This window comes from Malaclemys terrapin, chromosome 1, assembly GCF_027887155.1.
Source record: "Malaclemys terrapin pileata isolate rMalTer1 chromosome 1, rMalTer1.hap1, whole genome shotgun sequence".
NCBI lineage: Eukaryota > Metazoa > Chordata > Testudines > Emydidae > Malaclemys > Malaclemys terrapin.
In genome coordinates, this window is record NC_071505.1 from 229,054,638 (window position 1) to 229,077,896 (window position 23,259).

A 23,259-nucleotide genomic window follows, 5' to 3' on the forward strand; every position below is an offset into this window, starting at 1 on the left:
TTCTCAGATTTATGTGGCCATTTTGTTAAAAAATTATATTTTAACCTTTGGTGACACCGAAAGGCATGGGCAATGACAACTATAATGAGGCAGAAGAGTCATGAAGACAAAAGGAGGAGCAAATGGGAGGCTGGTTTTTTTTTTTTTTCTTTTCTTTTGGCATTAAAATGCTTCTCTACTCCATCTGTTGCCCCATAAATCAATGGGGCTGGTCAGTGTGGGTAAGGCTGGCAGAAACGGGAGCTACATAAATAACCGAGGAAGGATTCCTAGCTCGTTTAACGTGAGATTAGAAGCAGCCAGCGCGTTGCTAGCTGCGCTGTCACAGCAGCGTTTCAAACGGAGAGATGGAGAAATTGCACATCTGGCGGACGAGGGAAGCAGCTGCAAATCACCCACGTAAGCCGCCTTCCCCGTGTGCCACACTGCGGGGAAGGGCGCCCAGCGGCTTGTGAAATGCGGCGCTGATCCGGCACCTAACGAGGAGGAGCAGCAGCCGCGGAGGTGCGAGCAGGTGCCTGCCGGGCAGGGAGGGGAGCGGGCAGGACGCGGCAGCCAGGCCTGTAAGCTGCGCTCTAGGCGCCAGGGCGGTGCTGCATTAGAGCGGGGCCGGTGTCTGCCAAGACTTGCCTGTCACCAGCCTCAGCCCCAGGCCGGGGAGCGCGCGCGCGGCGGGGCAGAGCTTGCGCCGTCAGGTTGAAACAGACACGTCACGGGGAGCGCGCGACGCGGCCGGAAGCGGGGCCCCGAGCAGAACTGCAGGGCGGCCCCGTCTCTCTGCAGCCGGGTGTCCAATGGCGCGGCGGGGGCGGGCCCGGCGGGCTCGGGCGTTTAGCGCATGCGCGGAGACAATCCTGCCCTTTTTTTTTTTGGTCTGTGCGTGGCTGCTGCGGCGGTTTTTTTCCCCAGCGGCTCCCGGCTCAGCACGAACATGGCGGACCAGGCCCTCTCCTTCGCCAAGGACTTCCTGGCGGGCGGCGTGGCCGCGGCCATCAGCAAAACCGCAGTGGCGCCCATCGAGCGGGTCAAGCTGTTGCTCCAGGTCAGCGGCGCGCGGGAGCCTGAGGGAGGGCGTGTGGCCGGGGCTGAGGCGGGAGAGAGGGGGGCAGCGGCGCGTGACCTCCCGTCACACAGCATGCGTGCACTAAGGGGCGCAAGGCGCTGGGCCCGCTGTGGACGCAGCGCGTCCGTCTCGCGCCTTTGCCGCCGCCGCCGCAGCAACAACAACGGGCTTGGGAGCTCGTTCGCTCCAGCCAGGACTAGTAGCCGGTTACTAGAGCGGGTGGAGGTCACGTGGAGGGAGGGCGCGCGGAGGAGCGGAAGCCAGTTCTTCCGCTATGCGACGCGTTTGGAGGAGGGGCCTGGCGCGCGTGGGGCGGGGTTGGGGGGGTGCATGTGTGGAGGCGGCTCGCTGCGTCCCACTCCCAGCGAACTGCTGGCGCCTGCTCGCTGGGGCTGAGGCGGCCACTCCTGGAGTATTGAGTCACGTGACGGCGGGTGGCGTGGGGGTTGGGCACCCGGCGGCGGACTCCTCCCTGCCCCGCCTGTCGTCGGAGCCCTGGCGGCGCGTGGCCTGGCCGGGCCCCCGTCGCCATGGACACTCCTCCCGAGGGCCGCCGTGGGCGCGCGCCCTTAGCTCCCGCGCGCTGCCTGGGGGGAGCGAGTCCAATGGCCGTTTGCGGGACCGGTGACCTCGGCGCGACCCTGCCGACCGCCCGCTGCGGTGTTTGCCGGGCAACGGCCTCTGGGGGTCGGGTCTGGCTTCGTTGGGCTCCAGGGCCCCAGCCTGGGGCCGATCGCTTCGCCCCGGTTCCTCCGCCCCCGGTCGGGTCAACAACGCCGGCCTGAAGCACCGGGAAATTAGCGATGGGGCCATAGAGCTCCCCCGGAGACTGACACGGGGCGGCGGCGGCGGCTCCCTTTATTCGAAGTTAGTCGCTTACGTTAAATGTTTCAACTAAAAATCTCCTCTCGAACATTTGATTTTCAACATTGTGAGATCACCGCCCAGCTGCGAGTTTCCCCAGTTATCTGTCCTCCAGCCTAGGCAGGCGCGGATCTGTGATGGCAAATAAACAAGTAGAAAATTTTAAACCTTGGACCTAGGCCCAACCATTTTTCTGACGGAGTTCACCTTTTAAGTTTTTCTCTATGAACGTAAATAAGTCACATCCACTTTAATTACTGAGTTGTGTTGACCTGGAGGGACTTCCAGTATTGTGTACAAGCAGAAAGCTTTTATTATAATTGTACTAATAAATAGAAAATTCTATCCATAGTCTCCAGTTATGAAAGAATTTCTGATTTCTAGATATTTACAACCACTTTTGAAAATGTACAGTAAAGTTGACTTGTGATGGGTGAAGGGTTCAATAAATGATCTTTGGACCAGTCATTCAAACTTAGTGATGACCCTTACTGCTGTTCTAGCGTGAGTATGGATAAACAGTTTGAACTACTAATATTGATTTGTACACGTAGTGTTTATTGGATATGTGATCAAAATAATAAATGTATTAATTTTTTTTTTTTTTTACAGGTACAACATGCAAGTAAACAAATTGCTGCTGACAAACAGTACAAGGGTATCATTGATTGCGTAGTGCGTATCCCAAAGGAGCAAGGAATGCTGTCCTTTTGGCGTGGAAATTTGGCAAATGTCATCAGATATTTTCCCACTCAGGCTCTCAATTTTGCTTTCAAGGATAAGTATAAGCAGGTGTTCTTAGGAGGAGTGGACAAGCACACTCAATTTTTTAGGTATTTTGCTGGTAACCTGGCCTCTGGTGGTGCAGCTGGTGCCACTTCTCTCTGCTTCGTTTATCCCTTGGATTTTGCAAGAACCCGTTTGGCTGCTGATGTTGGAAAAGCTGGTGCTGACAGAGAATTCAGAGGTCTGGGGGACTGTCTAGTCAAAATTACCAAGTCTGATGGTCTGCGTGGCTTATATCAAGGGTTCAATGTATCTGTGCAGGGTATCATCATCTATAGAGCTGCCTACTTTGGAATCTATGATACAGCAAAAGGTAACTTTTATAGGGGGACCTGGAAAGTTGCACAGGCAACCTTAATTTGGGGCATTTCCTAACTTTTGAGTGCTTGACTGCAATATGAAAGCTTTAATGTAGCTTTTTGTATATAATTTCATTCTGTGCTATTGATTTGGAGATGCATATAAGTCTGTGATAATTTATTTTATTGGAGCCATTAGTATCAGCCTGCTTCTAGTTACTGGCGCCACTACTTGTTTTATTGTTAGTCAAACTACCTTCCAGCATTAAAGACCTAAGTGTAGAATCTTGCTATCCTGTCAATGTTTAGTACAATACTAGAGAAAATACTGTTTACATCTTTTAAAAATGTAGAATGCTATTTGTGGATTGACAAAGTATTTGTGGACTACATATGGTGATAGAGCAGCTTACCACACTTTTAGCAGAAACAAGTTCCAATAATGGGATAGAGTAGCTTCAATTTTTTTGACTTGATGGATTACTGAGACATATCACTGCTATCACAGTAATACAGGTTATATTTCACTTAAACAAGTTAGTGTTTTTTATGGGCTACTTCAGCAAACTTTACTCTAAAGGCTATGAATATTTGACCTCCCCTCCTTCCCCCTTCTACTTTTCCGTCTCAAAAGTTTCCAAAATATTCTAAAAACAACATATTTCAAATCCTTGGGCGATTCATTGATAAAAATACTTTTTCTAATCCGCTATAAGGGGGGAGGGATAGCTCAGTGGTTTGAGCATTGGCCTGCTAAACCCAGGGTTGTGCGTTCAATCCTTGAGGGGGCCACTTGGGGATCTGGGGCAAAATCAGTACTTGGTCCTGCTAGTGAAGGCAGGGGGCTGGACTTGATGACATTTCAAGGTCTCTTCCAGTTCTAGGAGATAGGATATCTCCATTATATTATTATTATTATAAAAACAAAAGCACTTTATTGTTAATTTAAATTTCTGAAACAGAACATTAACGATCTTTGGAAGAGAGATGTAAGTGTGGTCATGGTGCAACATTTCATGCATTGCCATCCTTATAGTAGACTGAGTTTCTTTCTCTTGTAAAACTTTGAATGATAGCTGCTTTTGTAAAATGTGAGAGTTTGAGGAGGGAGTGGGTATAAAACTAGAAGTTATGTTATGGTGTCTTTATTGCAGGCATGCTCCCAGATCCCAGAAACACTCACATTGTGATAAGCTGGATGATTGCACAAACAGTGACTTCTGTGGCTGGTATTGTCTCCTATCCTTTTGATACAGTGCGGCGTCGAATGATGATGCAGTCAGGACGTAAAGGAGGTATGGTCTTGATATTTATTAGTCTAAAACTTTTTTGTTCTGCAGTTTAGCAATGGTAATGATACTTGCCAGTGCTTTTGACTTAGTGCAAAAGCTGGTAACTTCAGTTCATTTTTTGAGCAGTATTTAATTTTCTTAGAACAAAACCATCAACATATTTTATATAGTGTGAAACTGATTGTCTTACGCAATGATTGTCATAAGGATTTAAAATCACAAGACTAGCTTTTAGGGAACTAGTACTTTGTAATATTTACAAATGAGTTTGGTACATGTATCGAGGATGCTGTTTTTATGTAGGGCAGTGTTTTGATCTTTATGTGGTATGGGTAATTGGCAAATAGGTAACGCCACATGGACAATTACAGCTTCATGATCATTTACTGTCTCAGTTAGGTTTTAATAAAATTGAAGTTTTCCCATTATAACATTAAGTTGCAGTTAAGAAAAATACTGAAGCAAATAATCTAAATTGGGGGCGGGAATTTCATTTCTCCACAGCTGATATCATGTACTCTGGAACAATTGACTGTTGGAAGAAGATCGCAAGGGATGAAGGAGGAAAAGCTTTTTTCAAGGGTGCATGGTCCAACGTTCTCCGAGGCATGGGTGGTGCTTTTGTGCTCGTGCTGTACGATGAATTAAAGAAAGTAATTTAAAAACAGCCTAACTAGAATTGGTAACCAAGTTGAGCAGATCATGTAGAATAACTTTACCATTATGGACCATTGACCTTCAAGAAATTCCTTTGTTGTCTTATTTATCGGGGTCAGATCACGTTGGTAGATGGGGCTAGAAACTTATCGAGGGAACTGATCCATTTCAAGATTGCCTTTTTTTGCAGACACTGAAACTGACAGTTCAGCATACTGAATTTTCTGTATCAGTGGCAGTAGTTCTGGGTCTACAGAAGCAGTTTGCGCAAAGAAAGTTGTGGGTTTTTTTTCTATATTTGCCCTCCGATCACTCTCTAGTTTCCTGTCTTATAGGACCATAAAACTGTTTGCGTATTTGTTTAACAAATCATGTCTATTCCACTTGTACTTAAGCACTCTGTACCATTTTGCACAGCTGAACCTTTAGCAAGTATGTTCTTTTAAATTGGGGCATTTTGCTGTAAAACAATAAATATACTTACTCTGTTGAAACTAATTATATTGAAGCTTTGGCTCTCCTGGGGAACTTTTGCAAACATCTTTTCATAAGAACATTCCAGTTTCACCTTATACCTTCACTGCTTGAACCAGCACATTACAACCTGGTACATTCGTATTATCTCTCTAAACAGGGTTAGGTCTGGTAAATGGTTGGCTGGGACATTTCCATGGAAGATATAGGTGCTGTACACAATGGTGTCATGAAGTGGCAAACTTCCATCATTCATTCAATTCTCTGTGCTTAATATAAAGAGTATACTGTGCTACTGGAGGTGGCTTTTTGGATGAGTTTGTCTTGGCTTGGGTCTCAGCTACCTGGTCCCTAGTGTAAAGTCATTTCTGTTGTAGCAGCTTAAAAGTCCCAAACAGGGATTTAAATTCCATTCTGCTAGTAAATCACTACTGCAGTGTGATCTCAAACTATGCTCTAATTCTGACTCTGTTTCATATATACTTTGCATGTTTGTAAATGATTGCAAAAGGTGCAAGGCAGCTAAGAATCAAGCCCTAAAAATAAAAGGCAAGGGAGTATTAGTTTTTTATGTGTTTGTTTTTAAATAACCAAGCTTTTCACCAAGACCTAAATATGTGTTAAGTTGGGTGACCTGTCCACATTTCACTGTAAAGGCATTACTGTTCCCGGTAAGCAATGACTGCTTGAAAACACTTATGTATGTTCATAGTATCTGGTATCGCCCTTGGATTAGTTTTGATCAATGAATGCTTCAGAGGAAGGTGAAACTTAAATTGAGCTTAAATTTGTTTTGGGATAACATTTGTAGGGGAGGGAGACGCTTGATTTCCATAGTAATCTAAAGGACTGTGTAGAATACTTGAAGTGGAAAGGCTATAAAAGAACTGTAACAGGCAGACTTAATTTCCTTGGTGGAGGAGCTGTGTATGGCCAGCATAAGCCATCTGTACTTTAATCGCCCCCTCTTGCTGTAATGGTTCAGCCCCTATAAAACACTCTACAGCACGGAAGTAATTTAGATCATTTGTTCCCCTTGTCATCCAGGCTGTGCCTTCTCTCTTTGCTGCACTTAGCACAGGGCTAAGCAATTTGTCCACAGATATCTAGTCTTGTCATTCACACAACAAGTTTTTGTTTTTCTCAGTACAGTATAAATAACTTTTTTGGGGGAAAGCTGTGTTTTCTGCATCAATGGCATGGTTTACTAGTCAATTATATTTGTCCAAATACACCAAAGGCAATTTGTGTTGCGCATTATTACTGATGGCGTAACTTACATGTGTGACAAGCAAAATAGAACCTGCATGATCTTTATTATTGGGGACAATAGTGTGTGAGGAGTAAAGACCCTATATGGCTGTCAATCCCAAGTTGAATTGGCAGTTGTGGAAGGCAAATACTCCTTTTCATAATTGGCAGCATCGATATAATAAAGATAAACATGGAAACCTCTTTTTGTTCCTCTTACTGAGAAAAGTCATACTTTTTTATTATCAGCTCTAAAATGGGTTGACCTTTTACATTTTTATGATGTACAGAGGCCTGATGTATTCCCCTCTTCCCTCACCCCCCCCCCCCAAAAAAAAAAACCTGCTTTGCGAAGTAGAGAACATAGGAGGGAAACAGGAAAAAGAAAATAACATCCCCCACCTCCAAAAGCCTCAACCATTTTCCCCCCCTTCACAAATGGAAAAATATGTTGTGGTATGGTGTGAGGTCTTTTAAGACACAGGCGCACTCCTCCAATGGGAAAAGGTTGGGAACCATTAATATAACCCAGGGGTGGGCAATAATTTTCATGGGGGGCCACTCCATGAATTTTGATATGTCCTCAGGGGCCACACATTTCTACTATGTTAATGGAAGAGGTTCAGGTCTGGGAGGGAGTTTGGGTGCAGGAGGGAGCTCTGGGCTGGTGCAGTGTTGGGGTTTGAGCTCTGGGAGGGAGTTTGGTGCAGGAGGGGGTTCTGACCTGGGGTTGGGGTTCGGAAGGGGGTGTGAAGTGAAGGCTCTGGCTGGGAGGTGCTTATACAGGTGGCTCCCGGCTGGCAGTGCAGCAGGGCTTAGGCAGGCTTCCTGCAGGCTGTGGCCCCACGCTGCTCCCGGAAGTGGCTGGCTGTTGGCACCATGGCACATCTCTGCATGCCCCTTGGTGGGAGGGGGGCAGCAGGTCTCCGTGTGCTGCTGGTGCCTGCAAGCATTGGCCCCGCAACTCCCACGGGACTTTTAGCGACCTGGAGGTCACGAGGATGCAGCCAAAGAGCCTGGTGGGCCGGACAGAAATGTTAAGACGGGCCAGATTTGTCCCATGGGCCGTATTTTGACCACCCCTGGTATAACCTATAGTATAACCCTGGGCACTAGTTGCTCAGGCCACTTGGTCTATGATTTAGCTAATGATATTTCCTCTGGAGGCTTGAGGTTCACAGACATTTCTCAGAGTTAAAGCTGGATTTCTTCCATTACCAGTTAGCCATTGATTTTAAGGTTTTTATGTAATGTAATCACATTCCTTAGATACATGGTACATCTTCCAGTAACAAACATGATTAACTCCTGTAGGTATTACTGCTAGCAAGTATGTTGGTTCTTATCTTGAACATACTTAATGGTGTTATTTCTCATACTAGTTTGTGCAGAGCTGGCAGCTCCTGTGGTGTTGGTTTCTCAGTTCAAGCTGCTGTTTCAGATGTCAAGACTTTTTAACTGCTTTAATAAGTAAACAGGATCCATCCTAGTTGCCTCCATTAGGGGCCATTGGTAATGAAGGTGGAGAGAATACAAAAGGTACACTAAGTAATTGTCAGCACTCCACAGTAAGAAAAGACCAAAATCTGCTGCTAGCACTGGAGCAGCCACTATGATTGGAATGGTATTGAAATGTTTATATATTATATATTTTTATGTATTATATATATATATATATACTCAAACTAGAGGAGGGGACCTAATTTTTAAGGGAGTGTTGATGGAACTTGCATCTGCTTCATCTCTGCTGTAAATTACAGCCTGTATCACTTTTCATGCTTTCTATGATTCTTTATCATATTTAGCAACAGCAGCTTTGTGTGACTATACAGTATGGGAACATAGAACTCAAACAATAAATGAGACATTTAAAAACTTTTGTTTTCTGTATTATTGCAACAACCAATTTCTATTCAAATGTATCCAATCACAGTTTAAACTTAAAAAAAAAAAAAATAGCCCTAGGAAAATGGACAGCAGTGAGAGGTTCAGAAATGTACACTCCAAAAGAGTTTATAATTGGAACTCACCTACTACTGCCATTACTCAGTCTTTTGGATCAGCTGTACATGCTAAATAATAGAAAATTTCAAAAAGTATAAAAACTAGCCAGTCTTCACAAAGCTGGCCTTTAAATATATCAATTATATGCATATTTAATACTTTCCTCCCTCTTAATTTTCACAGATGTGTTTCACTGGACATTATGAATCTTTTTTTTTTTTTTACCACCCTGGTTATGTATATACCAACTCAGTTTAATGGGAATAGGACATGCACCCTGAAAAATCAGGCCCTAGATATCTCAAGTTGGGCATCCAAAATTAGTGGACATGTGACCGTTTTAGCCTTATTTTTTTTCTGCTCTCCAGTTGCACTTATGTAAAGGGGCTAGTAATACCACCTTTCTTCACTGACCTGTTATGAAGATAAATGTGTTAATGTTTGTGAAACAGATGTAAGCACATGTTTAATACTGAGTTTTAAAAAAAAATGTTGAATAGCCATCAGTTCAGTGAGCAACATCGGTCTTGCACACCAAATGAACCTCTGGTCTTGTGGGAAAAATATAGAATATGATCATATCATTAAAGACTATCACAATACTTATGCACAAGGGGTCAAATTTAGGTTTGACAGGCAGCCTTTATTCAGGCATTTCCTTATTTATGAGTGCACTGCTTTGCAATGTATGTTAATTTTCTTTTAACAGTTGTATGAATTTCCTAGGTTTCAAAAACCAAAAAAACAAACTGAAAATAAACTTAACAAATTGAATTGTGTGGAACCATATAGACCCTTTACATGGGTTATAAGCAAAGACTGTAACCTTTAGATCCAGAACACTGATTTCTACCGCTTAAAATACAGTGGAGTAACTGATAGCAGTTGCTGGTGGTGATTTTCTATGTGGACCAGCCACAAAAGTGAGATGAGACACTTTGCCAGTGGGTTTCATAAATATTTGCTAGTCAGCAGAAGAATGATCAGACTCAAGAATCTCTGATTCTAGTCCAGGCTCGGGGAGGGTGGGGGGAGTGTTCTCTAGTGGTTACAGACACTTTCCCTTTTTATTCTATCTGCCCCTGCCCTTAGAATGCACTCCTTCAGCTGGTCTCAATCCTTATCCCCATCCCTCCAAAGCCTGCCCCATTTCAACCCTGCTGCAGTACAGGCTCTCTCTGCCCTGGCCTAGCCCCTCCTGGACCCTGTCTCTGCCCCCTCTCCATTCCAATCAGGCTGATTCCTCCTGGATGTCAGAGAGAGCACAGGAGAGTCTCCCTGCTCTCAATTCCTGTGTCAGGCACCACAGTGTCTCCTAGCTGCTAGGAGGAAACTTACAGGAAAAGGCTGATGGAAGTAGAGCCACTTTAATAATTTATGAATACTGTATGTTGACCTAGTTATTAGGCTTAACCAAGAGATCTTTGATGACCTGAAACTTGAAAAAGAGTCATACAAAGAGTGGAAACTAGGCCTAATTACAAAGGATGAATATGATGTAAGCAAGGTCTGAATGAACTCTCCCCTGACAGCTGGGAGAGAGAGACTTCAGGAGCAAACTATTTGTACGAACACACCTACTCTGCTTAGATATCCAGCAGATAGTGTGGTGTTGCTCAAAGTGATCAACTTTGGCCGATGTTGGGTTACAAATCACTTTAGTAGTGAATACAGGGGAATGAAATGCTGTTATCGATGTTGTTGTCCTTGTATGAATAAAGGGGAGCAGGACTGTGATTAGGGTCCAAATGAGGGGGTCAGCCTCAGCTGAAAGGACCTCGTTAAGCCAGGTGCTCAAATGCCAGAGCCTTGTGAAAATAAGAGGGGTGGGGATAGGTATCCCAGCCAGGAGATGTGGACTCTCCTTAAGGGTCCCTGGTCTGGTTTAACTTGTTCCTCCCCAGTGTTTAAAAATCAAGCTAAATAGGCTTCATTAGGAGCCTTTTGTTATGCTAAGTACTCAATGAGAGCTGAAATCACTTGTGTTAGAGCAGTGTTTCTGCCCAACCTACTGAGAGCTTAAAAAAATCACTAAGAGACTGATCTACAGAGGTCACAGTAGAAAGGCAAGTGGCAGCAGAAGGTGACTGATGGGCGGCCGGAAGGAGTGACCAGTGAAAGTGGAAAGCAGTTGGCCGGCAAAAGTGGTGAGCAGTTGCCGGGCGGGAGGCAACAAAAAGCAGCAGCTGGCAGGGCGGCCAGGTGGTGAGGAGCAGCGGCTGGCAACGTGGCCAGCCAGAGCAAGTGCTCAGATGGCGGAGCAAGCCAGGTGTCTTTTTCGCCAGGTGGGAGGTGGACTCATACAGATGCTCCTCTGAACCCTGGGTCATCACTGACCAAGGACAACTACTGTGAGTGGGATATGGTGAGGGAGCAGAGCGGGGCACAGTAAAGGAACTTTTGGTTGTAGAACATGAGGCAGAAGACGCTGCCCCACGCACTCTGGGGGGGAGGGGTGTGTGTCCTGCTCACAGTTTTAGGTTTATGAATCCTGCTTCTGGCATTTTGCCTAATTATTGTTGAGTGACTTCTCTCCTTTCATTAAAAGTTTCTTTTCTACTCTCAGACTGTGTGCTTGCGAGTGGAGAAGTATTGTCTTTCAGGCAGCCCGGGGTGATGTGTAATTTTCCCATGTTATTGGGTGGAGGCTCAAGCTGGTTCTGTGTTGTATTGTGGAAAAGGAACCCCTAGATATTTAACCCTGCCCTGGCTGCTGCCGGCTCCACCTGTCAGAAGGGTTACAATTAAAATAACCCAACACAAGCATATAGGGACAAAATTAGAAAGTTTAATCTCATTTTGTTCCTTGGCCTAACTAGGGACATAAAGTATAACAAGAAAACATTTTACAAATAAATTAGAAGCAAGAGAAAAACCAAGAACAGGGGTTGGTCCTGGGGCCGGTTTTGTTCAACATCTTTATTAATGATCTGGATGATGGGATCAATTGCACCCTCAGCAAGTTTGCAGATGACACTAAACTGGCGGAAGAGGTAGACACTAAACTGGCGGAGGTAGGGATAGGGTCCAGAGTGACCTAGACAAATTGGATTGGGCCAAAAGAAATCTGATGAGGTTCAGCAAGGACAAGTGCAGAGTTCTGCACTTAGGAAGGAAGAATCCCATGCACCACTACAGGCTGGGGACCAACTGGCTAAGCAGCAGTTCTGCAGAAAAGGACCTGGGAATTACAGTGGATGAGAATCATAGAATTATAGAATCATAGAATATCAGAGTTGGAAGGGACCTCAAGAGGTCATCTAGTCCAACCCCCTGCTCAAAGCAGGACCAATTCCCAGCTAAATCATCCCAGCCAGGGCTTTGTCAAGCCGGGTATGAGTCAGCAGTGTGCCCTTGTTGCCAAGAAGGCCAATGGCACATTGGACTGTATTAGTAGGAGCATTGCCAGCAGAGCGAGGGAAGTGATTATTCCCCTCTATTCGGCACTGGTGAGGCCACACCTAGAGTATTGTGTCCAGTTTTGGTCCCAGCACTACAGAAGGGATGTGGACAAATTGTAGAGAGTCCAGCGGAGGGCAACGAAAATGATTAGGGGGCTGGAGCACATGACTTACAAGCAGAGGCTGAGGGAACTAGGCTTATTTAGTCTGCAGAAGAGAAGAGTGAGGGGGGATTTGATAGCAGCCTTCAATTACCTGGAGTGGGGTTCCAAAGAGGATGGAGCAAGGCTGTTCTCAGTGGTGGCAGATGGCAGAACAAGGAGCAATGATCTAAAGTAGCAGTGCGGGAGGTCTAGATTGGATATTAGGAAACACTATTTCACTAGGAGGGTGGTGAAGCACTGGAATGGGTTATCTGAGGTGGTGGAATCTCCATCCTTAGAGGTTTTTAAGGCCTGGCTTGATAAAGCCTAGGCTGAGGTGATTTAGTTGGAGTTGGTCCTGCTTTGAGCAGGGGATTGGACTAGATGACCTCCTGAGGTCTCTTCCAACCCTAATATTCTATGATTCTATGGTAGGCCCACTATTCAATGAGGAGGGAAAGACAATAACAGAAAACACAGCAATGGCCCATGTATTAAATGCCTTTTTTGTTTCAGTTTTCACCAGAAAGGTTAGCAGCGATTGGACAACTAAAAGAGTGAACAGCAGTATAAATGGGATAGGATCTAAGTAAATGATCTTTGCAGCAGCATTCTGAATGGATAAAAGTGGGTAAAGGTTGCATTTCTTAATGCCAGAGAAAAATAATTATCAAGTCGTAAGATCATGAGGGCCTGCATTAGAATTTTAGCTGTGAGGATGGATAGAAAAAGATGTATCTTAGAGATGTTACGCAGAAAGAATCACCGAGATTTAGACATAGTCTGATGTGAGGACCTAAAGAAGTTTGGCTGCCAAACTCTTTAACAAGTCTATACTTAGCATGTGTGAACCATGATTTTTCAACGGTTAATATCTTGGCCAAATTTGGGTTGATATTCTTAAGGATGAATAAAGCACATTCCTGTCACCACAGCAACACCCCTGCTGAATTTCCACAGGTTTCAAAGCAGGGAGGTACTAGAGATTGTCAATGAAAAGGTTGTAAGAGGTCTTTTAATACGGGCAAAATAACATTTTTCCCCCCTAAAGTTGTTCTAACAAATGACTGAAATGTTTGTTTTTTTTTTTAAACACTCCAAGAATATTCACCCTCAAGCAGACACGCAGCATGGAAAAGCTTCTGTCCAAATGATTCAAATTTGACAAAGTTATAAGAAACTGAAAAAAGGGACTTATAATGTAAGTGTTAGGCAACATTTGTAGGGGAGAGAAAGGGAGCGAGTGTGCAAACATACAAAATTGCCATGAGGATTTGTAGTTGTTTGAGTTGGGGAATCCAAGTGCTTCATTTTGCTTTTAGAAGTTATTTAATTTCTTCAACAGTAGTTATTTCTTCCATTTCATATTTTGCGGGTGGTAGATCCATCCATTCCCTCTATTGAAGGAAGGGGAAAAAATCTGCCTTAGTATCATTCATGAGATTAACTAGAGATTTACCACTTGAGACTTCAGTTTATTCATTTAATGGTTAAAGGCATTTAATGGAATTATTTCATTTTTTCCCCTTTAATTTTTCTTTATAACCCCACCTCTTGGTTATTAGAGAGTTTTCATTAAGAGGAAAACAACATTGGTACACCAGTATTATGATACCTCAAAGGCAAAATCAACATTACATTGTTTTGCAATGTAAAAGATGTTTCGAGAAAACAATACATTCATATCTTCCAGCTAAAAGCCAATCATGTTTATTTCAACACTATTGACGTGATGGTCAAGAGCTAAATGTCAACTAACCATGTCAAACTGAATAAAAGTAAAGGAGGTAATTTGAATACTGAACTTCTGTTTTTCTCCCAGACATGGTAAAGAAAAATAAAGTTATTCTCAGTCTGTGAACATCTCTCTGTTGTCTAGTTTTCTATTAACCCAAATAGATTGTAGAAGGGTGAAACACTTTGGTTCTTACAGTTTTTACTCAGGCAAAACTCCAATTAATGTGAATGGGAGTTCTGCAGTCCTTACTCAAGCATGTTAAGACCGTATGAAGAAGCAACCCAGCAGGGCTGGCAAAAGAATTATCTTTATGTTTTGGCCCTAGTCACGTGACACTAGTCAGAATTACCTGTAATTGACCGGTATCAATAGTCACTCAGCATTAGAATGGGAGGACCAGTGGGCTGGAACAATTGTGTAACAGCACACAACACTGAACAACAGCAAAGAAGAATTCACATCAAACTCTCTTAATGTTTATAAATTGAAATGCAAACCTCGACTTTTTGTGTCAGACCTTCCAGTCTGTGATAGATCCTTACAATCAACAAATTTTACATAAAGAAAACTTACCTGTATATTTTTATCAGATATTTGGAAAAGTTCATGAAATTTGTTTTTTGGTTGCGGAACTGGAGAAAACATTTTTTTCAAACTGCAGTATCTTTGGGAACAAAAAGAAATGGTGAAGAAGAAGAAAAGATAGGTACAGAACATGCACAAATATTTTCTGTTCTATTACATGTTTGAGACATTTCTTATTTTCCCTTTTCAAGGCACAATGAATCAGTGGAGTAACTGAAAATTTATGCTTGGTTAGTGTAGAGTGGATTAACATCAATTAATTGTTTAGAATTTTGATTACTACTACTTGTAACTGGTTTAAAAAAAACAAACCAGAAAGTCACTATCTTCTAATACTGAATAAGGATCTTGATTAGAATAAGGAAACCATTTTAGGCCTGATTCTCCATTGCCCTGAACTTTATGATGCAATTTACATCATTGCAAAGTAAATGTAAAATGCTATCACATAGAAATGATAGCAATTTACATTTATTTTGCATAATGTAAATAACCACACAGGTGCAGCACAATGGAGAATTAGGCTCCTTATTAAAGCTCTTCTGTTTCACTTGTAGACCTTCTGCCCAAAACTTGCTCCACTGCCATCCGACTGACCTGGCTTCCTGCTACAGTGTTAAAGAAACAGTACAAATATTATTTGACAGGATTTAATATATAGGAAAGCATAGTTATAGACATGTCACTGATTTCACCACTCCAGGTGTTTACTTATATAAATTAGATTTCTAAAGTTTTGTGTCCCAGAAAGCTTGCAAAGACCATTTTTGTATGTAACTGCACCAAAAACTATGTTAAAAGAACATTATTAAGATTGCAAAGTCAAGCACTCCTAGGTTAGGAAATGCCAGAATTAAGGTTGCCTGGGCAATCTTAATTCTGCCCTCTTGTGTGCATTCATTACAATATAGTCTTTAATTGCATAATCTCATATTATTTTGCAGAACTCCTGCCTCATTTAATTCACAGGATGGACCTCCTCAGGGTTGTAGTGAATGAGTCTATTGTGTGTAGGTTCCCTGGCTCATTTGTTGCAGAATTTGGAAAGTGTGCAATGAATGAGGCAGGGCTCACAGGAAGAGAAAAGGTAGTCTCCTGGTTGAGGCAGTTGAATGATGCCCTCAAGAACTGAATTCTATCCCTGCCTCTGCCAGAGTTCCTATGAGATTCTGTGCTCACTTAAATCACAGCTGGTCACTAATTGTGTGTTCCACTTTAAGAGTACCTGACTTGAAATCCTTGGTCTGAGCTGCAGAAGTGCTGAGCGCTCACAACTGCAACTGAAGTCAAGAGAAGCTTCACTTTGAACACATGAAGTTCTATATAACTCTTGAGTACTCTGAAAAAGAAGGTCCTAGCTGTCTCAGATTGAGCATCCAAAATTAGTGGTTAGTTATGACCTTAACCTCTCTGTGCCTCTTCTTCCCATCTGTAAAATGGGAATAAAATAGCCCCTTTCGTCTCACAGGGGTATTGTGAAAATAAATTAATTAATGTTTATGAAGCACTCTAGGGAAGGTACTATAGTAATGAGCACCATGTAAAAGCCTATTAAAAAATCAGTAATTCTGTCTTCATAGCAGGATTAGACTATTGTGCAGTAAAAAAGGCCTGGGGCTCACAGACTGAATAATGAGGATAAAATAAAATACTGACTAGTGGTTCATTAAATGTGCACCATTCTGTGCACTGAATGAGGCAGGGGTCCTGTGGAAAAAATGGTAGGTGATCATCAGGGCTGGCTCCAGGCACCCAAGCACATGCTTGGGGCGGCACTTGGTAAGGGGCGGCGGGGGGAGTGCGGCGCGGCATTCCGCGGGGAGGGCGGGCTCTGGTTGCGCGGGGCTCGGCGAGGGCACGGCGCGGCGCTGGAAGAGGGTTCCGGCGGCGCTCGGCGGGGGGTGGGCAGTGCGGGGCTCGGTGCTTGGGGGGGGGGGGTTCTGCTGCGTGGCGCTCGGTGGGGGTGCGTCACGGCGCTCAGCACTGGAGGGGGTTCCGGCGGTGCTCGGCGCAGGGGGCGTGGGCTCCGGCGCACAGCGTTCGGCGGGGGGTTCCGGGGGGGGGTGGCGCTTGGCGGGGGGGGCAGCGCGGCGCTCGGCTGGGGGGACTGGGGGGGGGCGGCGCTTTTTTTTGCTGCTTGGGGCAGCAAAAAAGCTAGAGCCGGCCCTGGTGATCATGCAATTAAAGACTGTATCATAATGCATATGCAGAAGGGTGATAAATCAAGGTTGTACAAGTTGCCATTTCCTAACTTCTGAGTGCTTGACTTTATCACACTAATGTGATTTAATGGATTTTTGGTGTGTAATTGCCTAAGTTTTTTAAAAAGCTAGTTGGAAAAAAAAAAACAGAAATTCCATCATATGGCATCACACTGACATGGGTCGTCAGCGGGGTTGGAACCTTTCAACCTCCACCACATAGACCTGTGCCATTTCAGCTAATAGATAACTGATACCAACAGTAGGTTGTTATCCTCAGTGGACCAACATTAGAGGGAGATGAGACACTTTGCCAGTGGGGTTCACAGATTTTGCTGACAGCAAGGGAATGGTGAGACTCAGGGATCTTGGGTTCCATTTCAGGCTCTGGAAGGGAATGCTCTAGTGGGCACAGACTCTTCTGCCCATCCCCCACAGGCTTTACCTCTTCTTCCCCATTCTCCCCAACCTGTCCCTCTCACAGTCCTATCTCTATCCCACCACTGGCTACCAGTCCCATTCTCCTCACTAGCCTGTCCCAGTCTCCACTCCTTAGGCATCTGATCCCAATCCCAGCCTCTTGGTCCAGTAAGACCCAGTCACTATCCTCTCCAACTCCCAGCCTCCTTGCCCAGCCATTACCAGTCCTCCCTCTCCTCATGCCTCAGTTCCTTGTCCCCAGTTGTCTTGCTCAGCCAGTCCCAGTTCCCTCCCCTGCTCCCAGTCTCTCTCCTGGGGCTTTTCGTCCAATCTCAATGTTCTCACCTCCCCTGGCTGCTTGTCCCAGTCTCATTGCCCTGTTAGCCCCAGTTCTCCTCCTGCAGCCAAGCTCATTGTCAGATCTCTCTCTCCCCTCCCCACACCTTCTCCTCATCCCACTGGTTTCCAATCCCAATCTCACCAGCTTTCCATCCAATCTCAGTTTCCTTCCCACCCATTCTCTTCATCTTTCCCCCATTTCTCTCTTTGGCTCCCAGACCTAGTTTTGCCCAGCGCGGCCCAGTTTTTGCCCCCAACACTCTTTGTCCCAATCTATTCCCCCAGACTTCTCATGCAATGCCTTACACTGGGCTCTTGATCCCTCTGTATTTGAATCAGACTACTCCCTCTTCCATGTTGCCTGGGTGCTAGCAGGGTGTCACTGAGAGGATGGGGAGACAGGCTCCCTGATCTCAGTTCTGGTGTTCAGCTCCACCTCAGCTCAGAGCAGCTGGGAGCAGCCATTATAGGGAATGAACCCCTGTAGTCTTGGTCTGGAGCATGCTCCAGTCACTCTGTGAGGATGGTGCATAGGCTATTGGGTCAGCATCAGGAGCTGTGAGAGGCTCAAGGATGCAGGTGAGGGTCAAATCTTTAGAGATTTCAGCTGTTAAGCTCTGGCAAGGCCCTACTGAGCATGTACAAACCTCAATTATTCGAAAGCTTATAACTAGGCCAAATTTTTGCAATTTTCACAGCAACAGCAAAAGACACAGCCCTGGCACAAAGGGTACCAGTCTGCCAAATTTCAAATCCCTGCTCCAAAGCATGGCTGCATCAGAAAGATGTCTTTATTTTTTTTTGCAATGGACAAATCAGCATATTTTTCCTAGCCTAATTCTCTGAGATGACTGAACTGTTTTGGAGAAAGAAAGAAAGAAAGAAAGAAAGAAAGAAAGAAAGAAAGAAAGAAAGAAAGAAAGAAAATTCACCCTGATGCAGCATGGAAAAGTTCTGTCCAAATGGTTTGGCAAAGTTATAAACAACTGAAAACAGGGGTCTTAGAATAGGAACCTTAATAAAAAGTGGTGGTACCAGTTCCCCCTAATATATTGCAATCCCTTTATAAATATCATCCTGCAAAAAAAAAAAAAAAAAAAAAAACAGGCAAAATTTAGACACTTAAAGTTGTTTTTGGGGGGTGTACCCATGTTTCACAAGAAGTTTTACCTTTTGCACAGAAAAAATATGACCAGTGCCACTGGGATTGTTCCAAATGCTATGAGGAGTAAAACAACTGTAGTCGTAAGAACTGCATCTTCTGGGTTACCTTAAAGAAAGACAGTTATACATTTTTTGCATAGTAAGATGAGCACACATGGCTATGTCAAATAGCTGCTTAGATGACTGATAGCAATGAATGCCAGCATAATAAGCCTTCTTGTAATCTGAACTACCTTTCAGTCTGATACTTTACTGAGCAAAGGACTGAGGAGCAGATAGAATTTATAAATCCAACAGAAGCATAGATCAACCAGGGCCATGGAGCCCAGGAGTTTTGAGGACTCCATCAGAAGACAAAAGAGGAGGAGGACAGGGATGAGGATACAGAGAATGAGGATGAGTAGGAGAGGACATGGAGGTGGAAAAAGAGACGACAACAATGAGCTGGTGGCAAAGGAAAATGTGTTTATGATATGCCACACTCATCACTGTGGTAGCTGAGCCCTTATTGCTGTTTTAGTCTTAACTCTTTCTGGCATTCATTACCATAGTATTTGAGTGGTTCCCAAGGATTAAAAGGTACATAATAATCTCCCTCACTTCCTTCTCAGCAGGAAGAAATAAAATATTTGAATGGAATTAAGATTGGTTTGTGTCTGTGAAGGTGAGACAGTAAGTGAAACAGACAGGTAATTACCGAGGGAAAATTAAATAAAAGAAATACTCAACATCCTTACCAAACTCAATGGGCTCACTCCATTCCCCCCAATTCTGGCTTACGAGACATAAACCTCCCTTTGCTCTGATTTGCAAGGTGTACTTTTTTTTCACGTAATTCTGAAATGTGCAGCTTGTTTCTGTTACCTAAAAACAAGGCAATTATTAGTATTATTATTAATAATAATAACAAGAAGTATTATGGTAGTGCCTAAGGGCCAGCCAAGAGTGCAGCCCCATTGTGCTAGACACTGTACAAACACAGAATAGTTAGACTAAGTACTTGTCTTCATTGTATATGTAAATGTTAATAACATGAAAGTTTTCATTTGTTGATCCCAGCTTTACAAAGAGTATCTTTGTGCCTGCTTATGGAAACAGAATATGGTTGTGACACACTGTACCTCAAAATGGCACCCTGAAACCCCCATGTTCATCATTCATATGTAGTTGTGATATTTCATACAAAGCATGCCATATAAGATATCATATGAAAGGTCATGATCTGCTGAAACCCCTTGTTCTGTCTAAATATGTATATTACCCAGTGTGTATGAAGTTATGAGATTTTGCTGTAGGGTTACTGAAATATGCTGTAAATATGCTAGTGACATACAAAGGACTCCTGCCCTGGAGGGTGTTCAATGACCATTAATCAGCCGGGGACTTATTATCAAGGGATTTACAGTTCAATGACAGTTGCCCAAGCACCACACAATGGGGACAGCTCAACTCTATGATTCAGTTGCACAAGGCCACACCAGGGGGATTGCTCAACCCAGTAACTCAGCAAAGCCCACCGGGACATGCTTGGGCAAGTGTCTTCTAGGCACTTGGACTGAGGATATAAAATAGGGGACAGTGGCAGCATGCCTTTGCCTTTCTCCTCCCCCACCTAAGCTTGGAGCAACAAGAACGCTGAGATGCCCTCCCAATGCCAACAAGAACGCTGAGAAGATGTCCTCCCAATGCTATTCACTGTCTCTGCTAGACATTACTGTGTTTGAGTCCACCCAATAGCTCATATATATCGTAAAGACCTACACTACTTTATGTTACTAGGATTTAGTTCCTTTAAGATATGGTTGTGCTAACTCTTGGATGCCTTTCTGGATTGAGTACACAGGTCAGATTCCTGTTAAAGTGAATAACTTGGCATATATTGGAACCCCAGTCAATAAGATACTGAGGCTCCTAGACAGCTTTTCTTTGTCTAATTTAAACTGTCCTAAGGTTTTGGTGTTGGGTTTTATATTCTTTATTTTCTACCAGACATGGGAAAGTATTGCAAAGAACAGAACAAAATTTGTTTCCCATCTTTTGCAAAACGACATCAAAGTATGATAAAGAGACAGAATTTATTTTATTTGTATTAGTGTGTATGTGAAACCAATAGAAAATGGAAAGTTTTGAAAGGTGTATGGAAAGTTAGATAATGTCCTACCTTTTAATGAAGTGCTAGGGCAGTAGTTTTCAATCTGTGGTCTGTGGACGCCTTGGGGTCTGAAGATTATGTCTAAGGGGTCTGTGAAAGGTTGTCATTACCATAGAACAGTAATTTTCAATCTGTGGGTCTGCAAACTATGTCTAAGATTTCCAAGAGGGGTCTCCATTTAAAAATTTTTAAGGGTCAATCCAGATTACATAAATCCTTGATTCTGACCTAACAGTTTGGAATATGATATATTTAAGAAAACTGATACATAAAGATACCTTGTATCTTGTACTGTGACACTGAGCCAGTGAGGGTTAAGCAAAATGAGCAGGCTAAATGACCCAAAATCAACCTTAAGGACATATTAGACAAGTATTGAAATGGTAAACAGGGCCAGTCCTTGTAGATACACCTCTACCCCGATATAACGTGATCCAATATAACATGAATTCAGATATAATACGGTAAAGCAGTGCTCCGGGGGGAAGGGGAGGGTGGGACTGCGCACTCCGGTGGATCAAAGCAAGTTCGATATAATGCGGTTTCACCTATAACGTGGTAAGATTTTTTGGCTCCCGAGGACAGCGTTATATCGAGGTAGAGGTGTAGTTATCAAAACCATGTTAAAGTAGACTAAATTCTTTGAAATGTAAACCTATATTGTTAGAGAATTAGAAGAAGATACTGAGTGTATTTGTCTGTGTTTGCCTAGATCTTGTTAGATGTTAAAAATGTGACCAGATTAGCTTGTGGATGCTAAACGTCTGTTCCTGTCTGTTAATATAGTCTATTGATTCAGGGATGAAAAAGGAATATTAACATTTAGATGAAATTTGGGGTGTAATAATACCATTATCTTTATTTCTCTTTGAAATTTGTAGTAAACTACCTATGAACTACTTGAATGGTTAATTACCTTATGCTAATGAATGCAGCTAGTTACCAATGTGTGCCTAGGAAATAGAGATTTACTTCAGAACAACAATGTATATTACCTCTTCTTCATCCAAGGAATGCCTGCTGTGCCATAGCCTGCTAGCGAACTATAAAAGAACTCTCAGATCTGCTTAAATTTCGTCAGCAGAAGTTCAAGCTACAAGACTGAGAGCTCCAGATACCCTGGACTGTCCCTGCAAATTCTTATGGAAGAATTTGAACAAACTCTATACATGGACTGGCTATTGGACTATAATCTATTAAACTGATTCTGGAAGGACTTTTTGCAAATCAACAGCTCACCATTTCTGCTATGAAACTGACCCAAGAACTTTATTTATTCATATTTATATGTATAATGATCTTTTAACCAAAGTAACTTTTTCTTTTCTTTTTAAATAAATCTTAAATTAGCTAATAAGAATTGGCTGTAAGCGTGTTCTTGGATAAAATCTGAAATATTCATTGACCTGGTGGTTAATGTGTCCAATCTCTTGGGATTGATAGAACTTCATATATGGTGAATAAGATTTTAAGTAATCCTCACCATATTTGACAGACTTGGCTGTCTGGGTGGGAGCCAAAGACTGGATTGCTTAAGGGGACCTCTATTTTAGCTTCTTGGTAACCAGTATGGTATTACAGAAGCTGCTTGGTCTAATTTGTTGAACCTAATTAGAAGAATAAACCATTGGTTTTGGGGATTGTCTCCCCATTCTTTGCAGTTGGCCCCAATTGAGCAATCTCAGTATGACCCCTCCAGTGACCACGGTCACAGCTACTTGAGTGTTATACTGACACCAAAACTATTTAAGCACTAGTAACAATATTTTACACTGCACTAGACTAAATGTAAGCTGGGACAAGACCATATTTTAGTATGGGAAGAGAATAGTTACCATAGGACACCTATTGCTGCTTTCCTTGGGATTGGCCTGCAAAACAAAGAAAAACCTTTATTATTTTATTATTTGTTTTGCTACCCTGTAGTAATCCATTTCTTTCTTTCTTCTCCTTTTTGATTATTTACTTGCTTACTTGATTCAGAAGAAGGTGCAACTAGAATTTACAATATCTAAGATTCCAATATTATGTAATGAGTTTCCTCCTATCACATACAGATGTCCTTGGTTGTAATTAATGACTGGCAAACCTGGCAAGTCTGCTCCAATAACTCTCCTGAGTTTGTTTTCTTATTCAAAGTTTGGGCTTCTTGCATTTCAGGTTAAAAAAGAAAGGAAACTTAAATCTTCTTTCTTCCTTCCTTCCTTAGACAAGCAATTGCATGATGCTGGTGCTGAAATAAAGTCTCCCTCACCCTTGCCCTGTTTAACTGTGGCATCACAAAGGAAGAAGAGGCTGAGGCTGAGGCAAAGGCTGGTTCCTTGGGTGCATATGTGGCTACTCTTGTTTGCCTTTTGTTCTTTCTTCTGTAAGCATGGTCTGAGTGAGTTCTCCCCAGACATGTAGTGATGCACAGAGAAAAGGAC

At 43.3% G+C, this 23,259-nt stretch overlaps 2 protein-coding genes across 4 annotated transcripts in view; one reads left to right on the forward strand and one right to left on the reverse strand.

Annotated features, from left to right (window-relative positions):
• Window positions 1-838: 838 nt before the first annotated feature.
• On the forward strand, window positions 839-5,181 carry SLC25A6 (solute carrier family 25 member 6). The gene is made up of 4 exons (XM_054008610.1): window positions 839-1,042; window positions 2,540-3,026; window positions 4,167-4,307; window positions 4,809-5,181. The coding sequence occupies exons 1-4, from the start codon at window positions 839-841 to the stop codon at window positions 4,964-4,966; spliced, it is 990 nt and encodes a 329-aa protein (XP_053864585.1). The 3' UTR covers window positions 4,967-5,181.
• Window positions 5,182-5,982: 801 nt separating this feature from the next.
• LOC128825790 (granulocyte-macrophage colony-stimulating factor receptor subunit alpha-like) overlaps window positions 5,983-23,259 on the reverse strand; it is a 42,356-nt gene continuing 25,079 nt past the window's right edge. The window contains exons 9-13 of one of the 3 annotated variants that reach the window (XM_054008590.1): window positions 22,669-22,704; window positions 19,419-19,545; window positions 18,688-18,787; window positions 14,546-14,636; window positions 5,983-13,631 (exon numbers count right to left, since the gene is read on the reverse strand). In XM_054008590.1, coding sequence (XP_053864565.1) covers window positions 13,560-13,631; window positions 14,546-14,636; window positions 18,688-18,787; window positions 19,419-19,545; window positions 22,669-22,704 — 426 coding nt within the window. In that variant the 3' untranslated portion in view covers window positions 5,983-13,559. Of the gene's footprint in view, window positions 14,637-18,687; window positions 18,788-19,418; window positions 19,546-22,668; window positions 22,705-23,259 lie in introns of all 3 variants that reach the window. The other 2 variants (XM_054008598.1, XM_054008584.1) reach the window with 2 other exon arrangements.

Excerpts from the sequence above, each read along its gene's own strand:
- SLC25A6 (XM_054008610.1), top strand. The coding sequence starts at position 839 with ATGCGCGGAGACAATCCTGCCCTTTTTTTTTTTGGTCTGTGCGTGGCT. Across the intron at positions 3,027-4,166 it reads AATCTATGATACAGCAAAAG|GCATGCTCCCAGATCCCAGA; the intron begins GTAACTTTTATA and ends TCTTTATTGCAG. Across the intron at positions 4,308-4,808 it reads GCAGTCAGGACGTAAAGGAG|CTGATATCATGTACTCTGGA; the intron begins GTATGGTCTTGA and ends ATTTCTCCACAG.